The sequence below is a fragment of the Anguilla rostrata genome, chromosome 5, assembly GCF_018555375.3.
Source record: "Anguilla rostrata isolate EN2019 chromosome 5, ASM1855537v3, whole genome shotgun sequence".
NCBI lineage: Eukaryota > Metazoa > Chordata > Actinopteri > Anguilliformes > Anguillidae > Anguilla > Anguilla rostrata.
In genome coordinates, this window is record NC_057937.1 from 56,178,008 (window position 1) to 56,197,927 (window position 19,920).

General features: G+C 49.1%; 1 protein-coding gene across 2 annotated transcripts; it reads left to right on the forward strand.

Moving 5' to 3' along the window:
- The first annotated feature begins 1,397 nt into the window (after window positions 1-1,397).
- Window positions 1,398-19,019, forward strand: LOC135255748 (cysteine-rich secretory protein LCCL domain-containing 2-like). 2 transcript variants are annotated; one of them, XM_064337306.1, is made up of 15 exons: window positions 1,398-1,653; window positions 4,214-4,568; window positions 7,244-7,362; window positions 8,113-8,245; window positions 9,816-9,931; window positions 10,376-10,476; window positions 10,862-11,059; window positions 11,351-11,411; window positions 11,785-11,851; window positions 12,001-12,131; window positions 12,323-12,366; window positions 12,487-12,559; window positions 13,009-13,084; window positions 14,920-15,050; window positions 16,854-19,019. In XM_064337306.1, the coding sequence occupies exons 2-15, from the start codon at window positions 4,293-4,295 to the stop codon at window positions 16,903-16,905; spliced, it is 1,578 nt and encodes a 525-aa protein (XP_064193376.1). In that variant the 5' UTR covers window positions 1,398-1,653; window positions 4,214-4,292; the 3' UTR covers window positions 16,906-19,019. The 2 variants fall into 2 exon arrangements, with proteins under 2 accessions (XP_064193376.1, XP_064193377.1); XM_064337307.1 differs by lacking the exons at window positions 1,398-1,653; window positions 4,214-4,568 and adding an exon at window positions 4,613-4,626.
- Window positions 19,020-19,920: the final 901 nt, after the last annotated feature.

Here is a 19,920-nt window from a genome sequence, read left to right on the forward strand (position 1 = left end):
AACCCAGCGATAGTGTTGACCAGAGTATGAGAGGGTTCAATCAGGTTAATTAAGGTGCCCGTGGACTGCATGATACATTTACGGTGAAATCCGGTCAGTCAAAGACCTGTGTGTCGCAGTGAAAGTCACTCATCTCTCCTGTCCTCCAGTGCTTAGCTTTTATTACTGCAGCCCAGAGTCCCACAGATCCTTATCGGCTGCTTCAGAAATTAAAAAAAAGTACATTTCATTTCTGGGGAGCAATGCATCTGTATACCTGTGTGTGTGTGTGTGTATGTATGTATGTGTGTCAATCATATAATACAGACTGAGTGTTTTCCAGTTTTCCAGCATATAGAGAGTGTGAGAGTTCCCCAATCTCTTAGTGTTAAAGATATGGCATTTGCCTCAAGTGCTAAGAGTGTGTGTGTGTGTGTGTGTGTGTGTGTGTGTGTTTCAGGGAATCAGCCCACAGAACATGTGCTGTCTCACACTGTCTGTACAGTTTGTGGGTCCCTTGTAAAATCACAGCTTGGATTGCGTCACCGGTGGGTACTTGGATTTGCCCCACCTGCCAGGTAAACACGAATGCAAATACCCTCGTTAGCTCTCCGACCCTCGCCAATGCGACGGGGGGGCGGTGCCAGGGGGTCCGGCTCGGCGTGGGCTTTAAAAAAAAAAAAAAGAAAAGTCTTATGAGTAATTAATTCCACGGTGGGGTGGTTGCTGAGTACAGCGGTAGCCTGGGCTTGTTTGCTTATCTGAGCACGGGTACTCAAAGACAAGCCGTTCTCAAGCTCTCTCTCTCTCTCTCTCTCTCTCTCTCCAGTCCTCCCATCCCTTGCAGATTTATCGCTGCTGATGGAACTCTTTTTGAATGTCTGAACACTGTGTGTGCCTTAGAAGCAGTAAAGAAAAACATGCAGTTTCTTTCTTTTTTTTTCTTGACAAAGTCAATCTTGGGAGGGGAGGGGAGGGGGGGGACCCCTTTTTAACTTTTGTCCATTCTTACATCTTTCAAGTAAGAATTCCTTACACTAAACTCTTTCGTCTCCATATTAGTTCAGATTTAAGTATATACAGTAACTTTTAAATATGGTATAATATTTATGCATTCTTTTTTAGGCAGGTTTAAATCATGTCTCAGACATTCAGACATTTATTGCTGTCTAGCAAGGAGCAATTAATGCCACTAATAAAAAAATTTGTAACCAAATACAAGGTGAAAATCTCTCTCTCTCTATATATATATATATATGTGTGTGTTTGTGTGTGTGTGTGTATGTGTGTGTGTGTGTACTTACGCTTAACATGTCATATGTTTTACGTAGCCCTCTTACGTTTCCCCTCCAGATCTTTTTTTTCAGAACGTGAGGGGCAAGCCAAAAACATCGCCCACTCGGTGGTGGAGGAGTCAATGGGACGAGTTAAGATTCCTCCTCTCCTTAACTGGCTGCTCGTTCCTATATAAGGGTCTGTGTGTGCCGTTATTGAACCAAGAGTCTCAGAGTTGCTCTGTAGCCCGCACACCGCTGCCAGTCAACACTTCGGATTAGCCGGCGCGAATCTGACAAAGAAAAATAACTTCGCCGGCAAAGAGGAGCAAGATTGTTCAAGTATACCGCAAATCGCAGGAAGCTTAAGGATAATTACCCGACAAGTCCACAGATTCTGGTAAGATGTCTTTTGATATGATGAGACGCTAGTTTACCTGCTGCTGTTTTCGGTATTTTAACACCTGATTCAATTTCATTATTATAGCCACTGAATATTCATAAGTGATGCGATGTTTCCGTCATAGCGGATGATACTTCGCCTCTCCGAACAGTATTGATTTAGCCTACATTACGGCTTCATGTGGAATGTATTACAAGGTGTTTTATGTAGGCTATAGAGAAAACACAAAGGTGCCAACTTCCAATGCACAATATCGCCAACTTTGGAAATCCGGCTTCGTGTTTTTATTTTGCGTTTTATTTGCAGGATAAAATCATAGGATCGGGGTTTTACTTATTTTATTAATTTATTTATTTATTAGAAATGTGTGTGGTCGTAACTGTGTTGCCTTGAGTGAATAAAGTTTCACGATTAAATAGCCAGCTCGCGCCGTCTCAGAAAACTGCCACTGTGCAGCGCTGGCAGAGTGAAATGATTTGCACGCGGAGGCGCTTTGCGGCGACTTTATCAGACTCGAGAGAGAGATGATGGAGCTGAAAGCACATGCTTGTTTTGGCTCAATGGACCCTCGTGAGTGTTTCACTAACTTGGCGAGAGGAACGCTGGTTTGAGTGAGGGAAAGAGACAGAGAGAGAGAGAGGGAGAGAGCAGAAAATATTGTTTAGATTTTTTCCGTGTAATTAAATTATTGATGCAATTTCCATATGGTCCATCGCTCAGTCCCATTATGACACCACAAAATCCGTTACATTTACATTCATCTGTCCTCACCCTGGACAAGAAGAGAAGGGGACACAGGGACATTCAGGATAAAAGCTCAGGATACGGACAGTGTGGGCGGCACGGTTTACCTTTGTGAAAACAGGCTGGCCTGTGTTTGTCTTGCTGGTCTGTCTGTCACACTCACATTAAATTCAGGACGACGATGAGAAAGCACAGAAATAATCCCCCCACAGGATAGGAGGAGGGGGTGAGGGGGGCGTGCAGGGCCTGGGGTGGTTACCGTGGTGACAGTGTGTTGACACAAACCAGGTGTCAGACCTCAAGCCTTGTCTCCAGAGGGAGGGATCAGAGCAAAATCTACAGCCCCGTCCTCGCCCTTCTCCCTCCCGCGTGCGCTCGCGGGCACTCTGGCTCAGAAGTGGCGCTGTCTGACTTCCCTCTCAAACTTTGGCGGTTGACTGTAGCCAGCCGGCACACACGGACACTGCCGGTGTCCTTATTCGAAGGAAGAAGAGTAGCTACGATCAGACGGCGTTTTCGGCACGGGTTTTCTCTCGTTCCTGGTAGACAGCAAATAAATGTCACAGATTATCTGTGGGACAATTCCTCTGTTGGTCACGTGACATATGTTTGAAAAATCACGCCAGAAAGTTTTATTTGCCCACGTGATGACCTTCTTTCTAGTAAATAGGCTCTTTCACCACCAGCGCCATAAATTATTATAGTGGTCGTGTTAACAGACAGATAAATCATGTTTTCCGGTAGAAATGTAGATATAAATCTAATACGTGGTCCTCAAGAAACCCAGTTTTATCAACATCTACTTTTTTTATGAGTTTCCTCCTTTTGCTAATGAGCAGATTTTAACAAGGTTAATAATATGGTTCTTCCAAAATCAGTTTTCTCAATCTTTGCATATTCAGCAGTTTCTGATACGGCATTTGGTGCAGTTGCGCACAAACAGGAATCATTGAAAGAGCAGTAGGTTTGGTATTATTAACTGTACTTTAAATGTTATGTCTGAAAAGTTAAATAATACTCGATGATAAATTGCATTACTGCCGTCTGCAAAGTGAAGTAATGTTCATCAATAAATTGCATCACTGCTGACTACTACGGAAGCCTGGGCAATTGATGCCTTTGTTGTTTCAACAGTTGGCGAGGAAGTGCATCGGTGGTCTCTGAGACACTATCATTAGGCAGGGAGAACATTTTTAAAAAGACGCTGGACACAGTTTTTTTTACCAACGTTGCTTGTATATATGCCACGAGATTGTATGCAGTGACTTTTTGTGTCAGTGTTCTTACCGATTTTAATGTGAATCTGAGCCACGGTCACGAGTCCCCAGTGCTGATATGTTTCTCAGATAGGGCTCCCTCTAGTGGTCAAAAGACGAAACGTCATTCTTAATCGCGTGTGCTGACTGACTGTTGCTACGACTACTGCAATGCGTTCAATGCGATCCACCATCGGTTTGTTTGCAATGCATTTAATGCAGAGATGTGTAATGTAAGTCCTCACACTGCCTCCTTTAATGAATGAGGGTGTGAACGTGAAAGAAGAAAGAGAGGAGAAAAGTGGGAGGAAGACGGTGGAGGGAGGAGGCAGTCAGTGGCTGGCAATGTTTGCCATTCAGTTTTTGCTGGCTAGGCTCGGTGTGTGTCTGTGTGTCTGTGTGTGTGTGTGTGTGTGTGTGTGTGTGTGTGTGTGTGTGTGTGTGTGTGTGTGTGTGTGTGTATGCACAGGCCTGTCTGGATGAGTGTCCACTGAAGCCAGCTTATTCAGGGCTCCGGAGCTCACAGGCTGTGCTTTCTCTCCGGCCCGTGTACACAGAGCTCGGGAGCGGAGAGCACACACACACAGGCAGCCCACTGTAGTCTGCAGCAGAGAAACGAAAAACGAGGAAGAGGAGATGAACGCCGCCGTGCCCTGCCTCGCCGCCCTCGCCACCCTCGCCCTGCTGGCCCTCCACGCCCGCGACGGCGCCGCCCTCTTCTTGCCCGACTCCCCCGAGCTGCGGCGGCTGCTGGACCGCTTCCAGGAGGAGGCGGACCGCAACGCCACGGGGAGCGCGCCACGCGGGCGGGCCCGCCGAGCCATCCAGTGGTCCGACCGCCAGGAGATCCTCCAGCTCCACAACAAACTGAGGGGCAGCGTGTACCCCACGGCCTCCGACATGGAGTACATGGTGAGTGGGCAAACTGAGGGGCTGCGTGTACCCCACGACCTCCGACATGGAGTACATGGTGAGTGGGATTAAAACCCGCCAGTCTCAGGCATGCACGCAGATTCCCTTTAGCGACCGGATGACCAGTTCATTCTGCATTTCGTCCAATGCAAGAGCGTTCGTTGTGGGTGGTGGTTGTGCTAGGCCACGCCTCTCGGTTAATGTTCATAAGATCGACCAAATTGGAATGTTTCAGCTTTAACGAGTAGAGAGAGTTTTGAGTGTTTTGAGGAGTATGGAGATGACTATCTGGTTTGTCTGTAGAATCTGTGCTTTGGCTTGCGTTTAGTGAAGGAGAGACGGAGATGAGTTGTTTGGAAAGGTCTTTATGTGCTTTCCGCTCTTAATCACTACAAAAAATGGGAGGGGTGCTCTGCAACTACAGACTCCATAAACCATCAGAGATACACAGATGAAAACTGTCAAAAACTGTTTGCCAAAAATAACGTCAGAGCACTCTGATAATAAAGGAGGCTTCCAGGCAGAATTTTTTTCTTTTGCATTGACTTCATTTCTGAGGTTCTCCCGTTTCAACATGGATTACGCCTTCCTCAGAAACGTCCAGGAATCTCTTTCTGCCTAGAAGTCCACTTTATTACCAGAGCGCTCCAACTTTTCATTTTCCAGTGAATAGTCATTGTGAAAGGTTTCATCTGTGTGTTTTTTTGTAATGGGTAGAAAGGGTTTGGGGAGAAGAAGGGCTGTTTTTATGTGCCAGTGCAGCCTCTCACCTGTGACTGGTATTAAATGCAGAAAATACCTGCCTCAGCACAGTAGTCTACTGCAGACTCTGAAGCAAGCAGGGCCAATTCTGAGGGTATACAGGCTAACACCGCTGTCTCAGCACCTGGTTAAAAGGCAGGCCCTGTCATCTACTGCTGCCATAAATCAGTCAACTGCTTTGTAGCTCTCTAATGGGAACGGGTGTTTTAAAAAAAAAAAATAAAAAAAAAATTTTTTTCCAAGGCTAATCTTCTGACACCTTTTGGAAAGAATGAACTCATGTGCAACTGTTGCCAAGGGGGTTTTCGTTTTGTTGTTGGTAGGGCATGGGGGTTTAATTTGGGCTGTTGCTAGCCTGACTGCAGACTGCCCCGCAGAGAACAGCAGACAGAGGGGGGGGAAGGGTCAGGGCCGGGAGACGGGCGTTAAAGAGGTAGGCCAGAGCCGTCTGTATCAGCTTGGCAAGATGCTCTGGTGCAGGGGGGCTAGGGGCCTGTGTACTGCCCCATGTACAGCCCTGCGTATAGCACCATGTACTGCCCCATGTACAGCCCTGCGTACAGCCCTGCGTATAGCACCATGTACAGCCCTGTGTACAGCACCATGTACAGCCCTGTGTACAGCCCTGCGTATAGCACCATGTACAGCCCTGCGTATAGCACCATGTATAGCCCTGTGTACAGCCCTGCATATAGCACCATGTACAGCCCTGTGTACAGCCCTGTACAGCCCTGCGTACAGCCCTGCGTATAGCACCATGTACAGCCCTGTGTACAGCCCTGCATATAGCGCCATGTACAGCCCTGCATATAGCCGTGCGTATAGCACCATGTACAGCCCTGCGTACAGCCCTGTGTACAGCACCATGTACAGCCCTGTGTACAGCCCTGTGTACAGCACCATGTACAGCCCTGTGTACAGCCCTGCGTATAGCACCATGTACAGCCCTGTGTACAGCCCTGCGTATAGCACCATGTACAGCCCTGTGTACAGCCCTGTGTACAGCCCTGCGTACAGCACCATGTACAGCCCTGCGTACAGCACCATGTACAGCCCTGTGTACAGCCCTATGTATAGCACCATGTACAGCCCTGCGTACAGCCCTGCGTATAGACCTACTTACAGCCCTACACACAGCCCTGGCTCAGCGAACAAGCCAGGGTTTCAGCGAGCAGCATGAGGCCAGGGGCTGGGGGGGGGATGGTTGTTGGTGGGGTGGGGGTGATGGCCATTGGGGGACCTGGAAATTTACTGAGAGGGGCCGGGCGCTGGACGGGACTTCCGTAGGGGGGGGGCTGAGGCTTTGAGCGGACCTGAGCGGGGGGAGTAGAGAGAGAGCCCACTTCCCCCCCCCCCGCAGTTTCCTCTTTTTCCACAGGTAGTGGACAGTATTAAATTAGCCGGGTTTTAGACCCGGATTGGGTTTGTAGTGGAGGGAGTCCAGGTTCTAGCTCCCCTGGGTTCAGTGTGAGGCTCACTGTGGGCTTGGGGGGCGAAGAGTCTAAAAATGTATGAGGTTTATATTTGAAAGAGAGTTGGATGTGTGAGAAAGTCAGTACACACTGCAACGGTCCAAAATTTTGGATGACACAGAGATGAGGGTGCTGGACATTTTTTACCACCCGGTGGAAGATTTGAATGTTGATTGCTCAGCTTGGTCTATCACCAGAACCGCCTCAGCAATTTGCCTTTTAATTATATCAGAAACACGTTCTGCAATTTTAGAGGTTATGCCTGGGTGAAGGTAATCTGCACAGCAGTTAGATAACTGTGCCGCCTGTGGCACAGTTGTGATTTACTGTGTGGGGAGCCTGCGCTGGGCTCTCGGGTCCCTTGGCCTCTGCGCTTGTTGGCGAGTGTTGCCGTGGTGACAGGCGTGTAACAGGCGTGTGTGCTCCCCCCTGTGTGCGCAGCTGTGGGACGACGGGCTGGAGCGGTCGGCCACCCAGTGGGCGGAGCAGTGCCAGTGGGAACACGGACCCCAAGACCTGCTGATGTCCATCGGGCAGAACCTGGCCGTGCACTGGGGCAGGTGAGAGGGCGGGGCTCGCCGCTGGAGGGCGTGGCTTGCTGGCTTGCCGCCAACATATTCTACATAACCTGTGCTGCACTCCAATGCTGTGTCGTGCGCACCTATCATACCCAAAACTGCGCACACAGCTCAGCTGAAGTCACAGCGCGCCGCGCTCAAAACACAGCACGATCTGCACAGTGCTCCTAGCGCAGGGACACGCATGCGTGAACACAGGCCACAGCCTGCGCCTGGCACAGGGTACCGGGGAGTAATGCCCATCACGCGCTCAGCCCGCAGATGAGAGAGAGGGCCGTGCTTCGCCCGCTAATTCGGGGGATCGGGGACGCCGTACAGTGCCCCATTGTGTGGGACAGCGGGCGCTCTCCCGCGGTAGGTGCTGTGCCAGGAACCTGCACCCCTTCCCAAAATCCCCCTCATCCTCCCCCTCCTCTTCTGATGCCAGCCAGGTGGCTTTTCAGCACTGCAAAAAAAAGTGAAAAAAAGAACAAAGCCAGATGATGTCAGCCTGGCGTAGATTCCTTGCCCCTCTTTCACCGGCTGGCACGGGTACAGACAGGGCACCCGTCCCACAGGGCTGGGATCAGATTAATCAGCAGAAAGGCTCTGGACCCGTTTTAGGCACCACCGAAGGAACTGACGGGACAGCCTCCCTGGTGTTTCCCATGAGCCCCTGGGGCAGCCGTGCGGGCCATGCTTTCTGTGTGCTGCTACTCACGCTTCCACCCTCCCCCCCCCCCCTCCCCACAGGTACCGTTCCCCCGGTTACCACGTGCAGGCCTGGTACGACGAGGTGAAGGACTACACCTACCCCTACCCTCACGAGTGCAACCCCTGGTGTCCCGACCGCTGCTCCGGGCCCATGTGTACCCACTACACCCAGGTGAGCCGGCCCTGCCCCGCCCTGCTGGCACAGGGTGTCTGAATGCTGGGAGCGCCCCTTCTGAGGCGGGGCAGCCTGGCGGAGGAGGGGGGAAGAGGGGGGAAGATGGAGGAGGGTAACCGGGCTCACGGGTTTCAGCAGGTGCTGACCGACGCAGGCGTGCTGAGTCTTTGGGCAGGACAGGTGCGCCCCTCACCTGTGGTCTTAACCCCCAGCTGTCTGGCTATGAGCCAAAACCTGCTCACCTCTCTACAGGGGCGGCCACGCCTGAACGTTATAACAAAAACAGCAGCCATCCCCTGAGACTGACCGGGTTTCAGACTTTACACTGTGGCTGGGATGGGTTTACAAAAACACAGTTCCCCACCCCTCCCCCCCTCTCACTCCCTCTCTCCCTCCCTCCCTCCTTCATCCTCTTCTCCAAATCCAGGTCATCACCATCTGGAAAGTGTTCTCCCCATAACTATCATCCTCTGTGTTTGACCTGGATTCCTTTGTTGGTGGAAAGGACACAGCAACAGCACACACCACACACACACACACATCACACCACACACACACACACACACACACACAGTCACACACACACACCCACACACACACAGTCACACACACACACACACACACACACACACACACACAGTCACACACACACAGACCGATTTCGCTTGCTCCTTAGCTGTGATTCCCTCGTCACAGCGGCTGGCGACGGGGTTTGGTCTTAGTTCCCCCCAAAGGCTCTCTGTGATGAGCATTTCCTGTATCACTGTAGAGATCAGATTGAGCGCCACAAGCTGTTGCACCAGTTCTGCAGTGTCACTGCTGAGTCACTGTTTCAGGGTATGAACCGTATGGAGTCTCTTAGGAGTAGGAAGAGGGGAGAGCACATTCTTTTTTATCTCTCTGTCCTTCTCTGTGCCTGTCTGGGTTACTTTGAGACACAACGAGTGAGTTGAGGGGCAGGACTATAACCTGTCAAGGTCAGTGTTCCTCAAACCATTTTTTTTTAATAGCCCAAATCTACCAGCATTCTGTGTGCTCATACTGGAATGTTTATTACAAAATTTAAAAAACAAAAACTTTGTGCACCCAAAGAAATGACACTATTTTCCATTGATAAACATTTTTGAAACTATGTTCCAAGTAAACATTTTGTGCTTGCTCCTGAAGGAGGAGGAGACGCAGTGCACACTGGTCCAGCTCAAAACTCCCAGTCTGGTGTCTGTGTGTCTTGTCTGTGTGTCTTTAAGTCTGTGTGTCTGTGTGTCTTGTCTGTGTGTCTTTATGTCTGTGTGTCTGTGTGTCTTTGTGTCTTTGTGTCTTTGTGTCTGTGTGTCTTTGTGCCTGTGTGTTTGCGTGTCTGCATGTCTGTGTGTCTGCGTGTCTGCGTGTCTGTGTGTCTGCATGTCTGCATGTCTGTGTGTCTGTATGTCTCTGTGTCTGTGTGTCTGTGTGTCTGTGTGTGGCAGTAGAATCCTGCCCGTTGTTCTAGAATTCTCTGATTGTGATGCGGTTGCTCTCCAGTAGAGCGGCAGTGTGAACACCGGTGTACGTCTCTCCCTGTCTCCAGCTGGTCTGGGCCACCACCAACAGAGTGGGGTGTGCAGTGCACGTGTGCCCCAGGATGGACGTGTGGGGAGAAGTCTGGCAGAATGCCGTGTACCTCGTCTGCAACTACTCCCCGAAGTAAGAAAAGCGGCGCTCCCCCCCCTTTCCCCTTCCCCATCCCCCCTCTGTCCACACCCACCCCGTCTGCTTCTTTTCTTTCTCGCTTCCTGCAAATAGGGACTTTTCATCCACCGTGTCTGTTTAGAAAGCAACTTTGGGACAGATTTAGGTCACAGACGGAAAGGTGGAATGGAAAGTAAAAAAAAAAAGAAAAAGGAATCAGTGATTATGAAATGGAAAAGAAAAACGAGGCCTGACAGCTTTTTAATGGTTGAACTGCCAGCAGAACAGAGCGCGGTGTTTTGACAACACGGGCTTGAGCTTCTTGTCCGCGATGGTGTGCGAGAGCACGCTAAGTGCTCTAGCTCGGTCCGGCGACCATTTTGGGTGACTGTGTTATTAATGAGAAAATGTAGCGTTTTAGCATTAGCCCTCGATGCTAACTCCTGTGCTAATCCTCAGGGGGAACTGGATTGGAGAGGCTCCTTACCAACACGGCCGCTCCTGCTCAAAGTGCCCGCCCAGCTACGGCGGGCGTTGCCGGGACAACCTCTGCTACAAGGGTACGGGAGCTTTGTCTGACACTCGGCTAAGGCTTGCGCTGAACATACTGTAACACTCGAAAAATTGTTGAGATTCATTTAGATATATAATAATGAATATTAAATTGAAGTGTGTGTTACATAAAGTCAAGTATGGTTTTGTAACATATTTGCAATTTGTGTACCATATCCTTAAAACGTTTTGTACACATATGGAATGTTGTGTGTATAAACAGTATACTGACTTGCCTCTTACAGCACTCCACAGTGCACACACTATGCTGTAGCTAACAGTGGTTTGACAGAGCAGTTAAATTGCTTTAATGTGGATGTGGTGTTGTGTTATATTTTGATGATGACCTGTCCCTCCTCATCACCATGCCCTACCCCCACCCCACACCCCCAGGAGAGTCACAGCGCCCCGAAACGGAGGACATGAATGAAGTAGAGCAGGCTCAGGTTCCGGTCAGGCCCCCAGCAACAACGACTGCCAAACCAGCCCCCAAACCCAAACCGGCGACCCCCAGAAGGCCCTCTGCACCCAAGAAACCGCCCACGACCAAGAGGCCATCATCCAGCAAGCCAGCTGCCACCAACTTCCTGGGTCAGTTTCGTGCATAGGATTGGTTCTTGGGGGTGGGGGCAGGGGTGGGGGCGGGGACACGGGCAGGGGCTAGGGCGGGGGCGGGGCTATGGTTTAGGGACATCTTTGTGCCAAGCCATGTTCATAACCCCTCCCCCTACCCAAAGTATTTTAGAAACAGGATTTGTGCTGCTGCAGTTTATTTAATACAGGCATGTTTAGCTGCTCGGATGACCTACTGCTCGTTTTTCAGATTCCGCGACTGCTTAGTTTGTCATCTGATTGCTTTTATTTGCTCCGTTTTTCTTGCAGTTCAGAACGTTAAGTGCGAGACCAGGGTGCGAGACAAGTGCAGAGGACCCACGTGCAACAGGTCAGCCAATCCCAACTGAGCTTTCACTGTCCAGTTCATTTAAACAGGGGAGAGCCTCGCCACCAACCGTAGAGCGCCCACTGGTGGGCCATTAGTGAACTGCCACCTGCACAGCTGTCCGTCTGCTAACGTTTTGCAAACAGCAGGCTGCACAACCGCGCCCCGCTAACCAACAGTGGAGGTGTGGCAATTAAGATTTTTCTTGACCGTTAAAATGATACGACATCGTTGGTGAACGGCCGTGCCGATTGTTGACATTTGAAATTCTGCCGGGCCGACGGTTGGCACCGACGGCGGTCCGATAGCCGCTTGCCTGCTCAGGACGTTCCCTTGCGAGGTGTGACTGATGGTCGGTCTGTCCCCTCTCCTGCAGATACAACTGCCCCGCGGACTGCATGAACAAGAAGGGCAAAGTGTTTGGGACACTCTATTACGACGTGGTGAGTCTGTGGCGCTGACCGCGCGCGTTTCCCGGGCCTGCAGGGCTTTTACATGACCGCTTTGGCGGCTCTTTGCTTAACACAGGAGCTGGAAAGAACGCTCCGTATTTAGCGTCTTACGTTTCCCCCCTGTTCCCTCGACGTTCCAGCAATCCAGCATCTGCCGTACCGCAATGCATTATGGGGCGATCGATAACAACGGCGGCCTGGTGGACATCACTCGGAAAGACAGGCTGCCGTTCTTCATCAAGTCGACGAAGAACGGGATCGAATCTTTCAGGTAAACGCCTCAGTTTGGCCCGTCTCTAACGAACATCACGCTGAGTCTGTTCATTCGGTGGCCGTGGCTTCTCGTTCCGTGAAAGAACATTCTCGGCATTCTGGGAGACGTAGTCATAAAAACAGCATGAGTCTTGCTGAGAATGCGGAGAGGACTGAAACGCTCATTCACTTCTGTTTTAACCTTCACAGCAAATTCAAAACGGGGAACGCGTTCACGGTGGCCAGAGTAGAAGGTAAGCCAGCCAGACCCCTTCCAGATACCCCAAAAAATGGCCATGTTTCTTTCATATGGGAGGGCCTTTGAAGGACTGTGCAGATGTCAGTGACCTTTGTCTCTTTCCTTTCTCCTGCAGAAGTGTCAGTGGACTGCTATGCCACAGTGAACGAGATCTGTCCTTTTGGGAGACTGCAAGTTAACTGCCCCAGGTACCGGTCTTACAGATCCCGTCAGTCCGCATACGTGCACCAGAACAGAACTCAGTATTGACTCCAGCCGCTTTTAAAAGCCTTTACAGTAACCAAAAAAACAAAAACAAAAAAAAAAATTACACCCACAATATTTGCCAGGCCACAGACTGGAGGGAAGCTTGGGAGGTTTAAAACCTCGATCACTGAAGGATTTCTTAAAGCTGCAAGGTCGGCAAACAAGCGCACAAAAGGTCCTTCATTCTCAGAAGAGGTGCGCAAATTGCTTCAGGACCAAACTTACCTCCCTCCAATGAAACCGACACAGCTAAACACATTGTGATGCCGCCTTCAATGCTAGCGACGAGCTGCTGATGTCATTTCCTGAGCTCTCAGAGCAGGAGGTGACAGGAGTCACAGCGCTTCCTGCGAGTGCCTCCGTCTCACCCTATTGGTCGATCTCTCCTCAGAGTGTTATGCCCGGCCAACTGCAAGAGCCAGCCGTCCTATTGGGCCCCGGTGGTGGGGAGCAACATCTACGCAGACGTAAGCATCTACTTCCTGCCTGCCTCTCTAGCACCGGGGGAGGCCTTGCGTTCGGGGGACCGGCTGGGTGGTCCATGGTGGATGTGGTATATGCTGAGGATACATTGAGATAAAATTTATTATCAACGCATACAAAATATTTCCGCTTTCCGATAATGCAATTATTATTATTTTTTTTTACAAATCCCCAGCTGTGAAATATATTCGGCAATATATTTTCCGAGAAGTGCACATGTTTACAATACATTGCAGTATATTTTATTTGCACCAGGGTTGGAATAGCACTTACGAGCCCCCGGGTGACTCGGTGAACACGGATAGGCCGGTACACGGGAGGTGGGCGGGGTCTGGCTGCTGTGCTGCTACTGGATGACACGCCCACACCACAGCTCCTGTTCTGATTGGTGCCCGCTGGGCCGGGGCTTGTATCTGACATGGGGCTGGCGTGCTTAGTGGCTAGTGACACTGTCAGGAGGGTGGGGCTTATCTCCCTGGACAACGCAGTGAAGCTAAGCTACTCCCCAGTTTTGTACCCTGCTGCCATCCCCCTCCCCCCCTCCCCCTTCACCTGCCCCCTACTGATTCTCCAGATGAAAATAAGGGGAAACCTAAATATTTTTACCAGGCGGGTGGCTATGCAGCGGGACGCAGGGGTTTTAGGGAAGGGGGCGCTTTGGAAACTCGCTGCCCCGACGTGAACCTGTTGCCCTCGGCTTGTTTCGGCTTCCCCCCTGAAGGAGCTGAGTGCCTTCCCAGCTGGCTGCACTACAGAGAGATCCCCAGAGACCTCCAGCAGCCCCCCCCCCCCCCCAATTACTCACATTGTTCAGGGATGGAAATCAGGTCAACTCTCCAGCGCTCGCGCACAAGCTTCACTGTACCGGCAGCTAGAAAATACAACAAGTACAATAGAACAGAAAAATATAGTTAAAAAAAGAAAACACAAAAATTAAAAAAGCAGGATAACCTTCTGATAAGACCAGTGTACTTGTAGACAGGCCAGCTCTGCTAGCCAAAGCTTCTGCTAGCTTTCTGTGCCAGACATTCTGTTAGCTTTTGGATCCAAACTGATTGTTTTTTGTTAAACAGTTAACCCTAACCCTACCCGCCCCCCCCCCTCCCGTGGTCTAAAGAGGGTAGGAGAAGAGACTTTCATATTTCAGCCCTTCCGGGATTGAGTTTTGTTCTGAGTAGGCCTTGAACCCAGGGGCTAATAGATGTGCTGGGTGTGGATTGTGCAGACTTGCGTAAAAGGGGGTGAGATTGAGCAGGGCAGAGTTCCAGGGTGCTGGGGGAGAGCCCCCCTGAGCCTCCGGAGGGGTACAGATAGGCGACCAGGTCCGGACGTGCCCTAGATCCATACTCCAAAGTGCCGCCTGGAAGGCTTTGTTCACTGGACCGTGTGCGTGTGCAGCAGCCGTGTGCCAAATGGGAAGTAAATAGAGGGGGGGAAAAAAAGCGGCCTACTGTTTCATGTCATGGTGACCTGACCGCTTCACCGATTGTTGCTATGCGCCGGTGGCAGAATTCCATGTTCTGATCAATGATGCGGTGTGTGTGGATGAAAGAGGGAAGTACGGCGTTGGGTGGGGGGGGCGAGATCGCACAGCCTTTGATCAACGGTACCATCTAATGAAGTTGTACAGTTGCCAGATCGTGTCAGTTGGCCCAGTGTTTGTGTGTGTGTGTGAGTGTGTGTGTGTGTGTGTGTGTGTGTGTATAAAGAAACACTATGATAGTGAGACACAATAGGAATGGCAGAGCTGATTGCTCTTTGTAGAGCAGAATGTGTGTCAGAAGCAGATTTTAATGAAGCGCTCCTCTCCCCCCCCCAGAGCTCCAGTATCTGCCGAGCAGCCATCCATGCCGGGGTGATCAAAGCAGACGGCGGCTACGTGGACGTCCTGGCCCTGGAGAAGAGGAAGAGCTACGTGGGAACCCTGAAGAACGGGGTCCAGTCAGAGAGGTGCCCTTTTCCCCTTCTCCTCCTCCTCTTCCTCTCTCCTTCCTCCTCGCCCCACTTTTCCCTCCGCCACGGTGCCGCGCACACTCGAGACGCAAGCATCAGCGGCTTACCCCCCCCCCCCAAAAAAAACAACAAAATGTGTGCGGCAGGCCGATGAGCGATTAGGCCGTTTTATGTGCGGGGAGACCACACACGCCATCGCTTTGCTTTCTCTCTGCGCCGCCCGCCACTTACCTCGCCGCAGCGTGTGTGCAAAGAGCTGTGTTGACAAAATAAGGGAGAAGACGCTCGTGAAATCTCAACTCCCCGCTGGACCAGAAACCTCGGTTCTGGCGATCTTCATCGTCGTCACAGGCACTTAAGGCCGATTAAGAACCCCAGAAAACCCCAGAAAAACCTGCTTTGCTGTGGCGTACTAAAGCACTTACAGCACGGATCGGCCTAAGGCTTTTGCCTTTGGCAGACATGTTTCGTGTGTCCACCTACACTCCTTTTTCCCAGGATCCTTTTTCAAAAGTTTTCTAGGAAAAACCTCCTCCGTAAACATATTTAGTTAGTCTGATTAATTGCAGATATTACAGTTGAATCAATTTTGGTGTGTGTGGGGGGGGGGGGGGGTGGGGAGGTGCGGGGTGGGGTGGTGATTTTCCAGAGAACTGGGCATAGAGGGCTGCCCTTATTACCAGGGTTGTGGTGCGCTGCCATGGCGACGCCGGAATTCCCAGAAGGCACCCTGTCAGGAGAGGAGCTGCTTGACGACAAGGCTGCCTCTCATGCGCTAGCGATGGGGTAGCGCGCCGCCGGGGCTAACAGAGCCCAGAGCTGTTAACCCCCCCGGCTAATGATGACGCAGCCTCGGGAAAAGACGGGGGTGAACCACCCACGTCGGCAAACACTCATAAACGTGGAAACGGCTGCGAACTAGCGTCCCCTTTAGCCGCCTGTGGGTGGAAACCCCGCCGCGGGCTGACTCATTGGCTCCCATTGGGAAGCGATAAACGGCTTATCTGCTGTCAGTGGGATGGCTTTCATCCACACTGGAGTTCTGAGAAGGTCAGGGCGTCAAAGCCGTCGAATCTCGGCGAATCAGTGAGCTACAAGCGACCGAGCCAGGAAAGATAGTCAACCGATTGCTGGAGAGGTCGGCTTCCGCGAGAAGGGGAGGCGGCATCGACGGCGAGCAGGCAGTGTGGAAGCGTACAGATTCAGCACTCCTGTGACTGTTGTGAGGAGCCCTGTTCAGAATATGAACCACAGGGTTTTTATTTTCCTGTTTGGGAATATGTTTGCCAGAGAAAACAAAACAGGGGAGGAATTATCTTAACTGACTCTCTATTTATCTCTGTTAGTGCTTTTTTTTATTTATTTTTTTAAAATGAAGTCATTACTAGGGGATCAGTAATTTTTTAACATCATCTCTGTTCTTCAGCCAGATACTGTTGTCCAACTCTGGAGACAAGATTTTAGTTCTTGTGTTTTGGTTCCCTTTTACAACAATGGAAACTAGACTAAGCTTTTTAATGGTATTTATGGCAAGCAAGGGCACTCCGGATGGGTGTGAGGTTTTACTGGGGGATAAAGATTACAGATGACACCGAAGCTTCTCGAGTTAAATCTTTGGGCTCAGTAGAGGGACAAAGTTTCATATAAGGACTGGAAACCCCCTGGGTTTATGGAATGTGATCTGTATTTTACGTGCATGCCCTGGAAACCCCATTGGGGAAATATTGCTGTGTGTGGATGGTCTGTCAGCTGCGAGTGAAGAACTGCTTCAAGTTTTCCTCTCGTCTTTTTTCCCCGCAGCAAGAGCAACCTGGACGGAGGCTCCTTCCGTGTTTTCACCGTGAGACAGTGAGACGTCACACACACACACACGCACACACTGCACACACACACACACACACACACGCACACACAACACACACACACACACACACACACGCACACACACACACACACACACACACACACACACACACACACAAGCACGGGGCCCTCCAGTCCAGTGGCTCCGGGTACACACAGGGTCTCCCCATCCACTCTGCATGGACAGGAAGTGCACACAGTGTCATCGCCATGGCAATTACTCAGATTTCCCCCCTGCCACAGCACACCCACCTGCAGAAAAGGGGTGGAGCTTCACTATACCTCTTGGGCATTTCGATCAGATCAGTCAGTAATGTCAATTTTACAACACAAGAGGAAATTAGAAAGGGCCTTTTTTAAATCTCTTATTTGTATAGATCTGTTAGGTGTTGATATTTTTAATGCCAATACAAGAACATATGCAAAATGCTGTACAGTATCAATAATGATTTTAATAGTGGTGCTGGTATACCCATCTTGAAGTGTAGGTTGTAGGTTAAAAAATGAAAACATCTTTTCATTTATATATTTATGTATAATTTTTTTAATTTACAGAAGTAAATGATTGATCTCGTACACAGGAATGTATATTGATCACACTTTAATCATTTTGTACATATTTAATGTGATATACTTGATATTTACAGTTGTTCAAATCATTATTTGTTCTGTGGTTTTTTTTTTTTTTTTTTTTGGATGCATGTCTCAACATTTGTTTGTTTTTTGAGATATTTTGTTTCCATGGTGAAAACACCCACACCTAGGTGCCTTTCCAAACGTATTTAAAGTGAGGGCAGGTGGCTGTGGATGAGGTGGAGAAAAGCAAACCCATCCTAAAATAAAGCAGCTGTTTCCCTTTGTGGTGCCGTGCAGAAGACATGAGAACTCATATAGAGAACGGATACATAGCCAGAATAGTGTTAGTTTCAACAAAGGAAATAATTGTCGTCAATACTGTATCTTCTGCACAGTAGACCAAGCCTGGTCCTCTTTAAACCCCCCCCCCACTACTTCTGTTCAGATCAGTGGTAAATGATATGCCCCTCCTCCTCACCCACAACACCTGCCCCCTGCCCCCTCCCCCCTTCTCTCCACATAGCCTTTAACTTTTTAAGGTGTAAGATAACAAATATGTGATTAGAGTGTTCTTGACTGAACATTCTAATGCTGATGTAAGAATCAGTACTGGTGATTGAAAGCAATGGAGTTCTAGAACACTGACTTGGAATTTTTGACATAACATTCCAAAAAAACTTATCTTTAAAGGGTTAAGTGGATCTTCACCTGAACCGCACTTAAAGTGCATAGATTCTATAGCAGTAAAGAGTATGGTACTGGATTTGAATTTGGAGACACTATATATTAGATTTTCTCAATAAAAGCATACAATGTGCCTGCTAAGGTTTTTTTTACTTTTGCAGTTTGTACAGCAGTTCATGTCCTTGGGAATTGTTTGTAGAACCTCATGTCCAACATGGATCTCTTTAAAGCGTTCATAAACAGCAGTATAATCAAAATATATTTAACCCGGAGACATGCAGTGCAATGTAACTAAGCTTTCATAGTAATGGACATTGACCTCTGTGCTTAGATCTTAAATCTTCATGCTTTACTGCTCTCGTTTTTCGGTTGGTGTGTCATTTGCCCCCCCCCCCCCCCCCCCCCGAATAATAGCTGAATATTACTGCTCTTCTGACAAAGGGGGCGTGTTTGTTTTTAATCTTTAACCTCCTGCTCTGTGATTGGCCTACAGTTGTCACATGTGGCATCCAGACCAATCGGAGAAAAGCATATAATTCAAGAGAAAATCTTGCCATTGACTTTGCTGCTCTTTTCAGTTATCTCGGTTCTGTCACTGCATTCTGTATGAACCATATGGGAATTCTGGAGGGAAATTGTATTATTCCATTATTTGTACAGCTGCGGAAATGTGTATTATGTAAATATTTTGATTTGTCTTTTTTTCTAAGATATGGTGTCTGTGTCTGTAAAAGTGCCTAACATAAATATTTTTGGAGTGATCATTTTTCTTGTATTTTTTATATGGCGAGCAGTTTGTCTTTTTTGTTGCACAACTTAAAAAATAAAGAAGATATAAAAATAGACTTTTGTATGTCTTCATTTTGATTAACCTTCTTTTAATCAGCTGTGATTAAAAGTTAGGGCCTTACTTTTTCGCTGCCCAGATGCAAACTATAACTCAATCCTTAATTGGTAATATGCCAGCGCTGGATCCTTATGGGGCCACCTGCGGAGTGTTCATCATTTACAGTCGTCCAATCGCTGCAACCTGATTCAGTCATCCACTTATTTTGGATTATGTGCTGTTACAGTTGTCATGACTTTTGACACATACAGTCGGATCCAGAATGAATCGTTGGCACCCTTGTTAAAGATGCAGAAAAATAAAACAAGGAACATATTGTACTTTGTTGATGATTCAGTGGAATTGGCCAAAAAAAATGTATTTCAAATCATAAATAAATTTTTTTTTAAAAATTAAAAAAAAAGGTTTCACAAGTATTGGCACTGTACATGGAGCAGCTTCTCCATGCAAAGCCCTTCAGGATCGTCTATATCAGGGCTGTCAAACTGAATCCCAAGAGGCCGTGCAGTGTCTGTGGGTTTTTCTGGTTTCCTTTCAATCAGCTGCCAATCAAGGCTTTGAGAACTAGGTGTGTGGATTCCTTAGCCAATCAATGGCTTAAATGAACCACTTGTGCCAGGAACACCCAAAAAACCATTAGACACTGCGACCATCCAGGACTGGAGTTTGACACCTGTGGTCTATGTCATTTGGTTAATGCTTATGAACTGCCCTCTTCAATTCAGACCACACTGCTTTCGATAGGGTTTACATCAAGAGACTGAGATGGCCATTGCAAAACAATGATCTTGTTTTCACAGAACCATTTCTCTGCTGATTCTGAGGTATGCGTGAGGTCACAGACTTTTTTGGAAGGGCCACCATTGGTCAAGTCACAGCCCCCTGGCAAGGGCTACC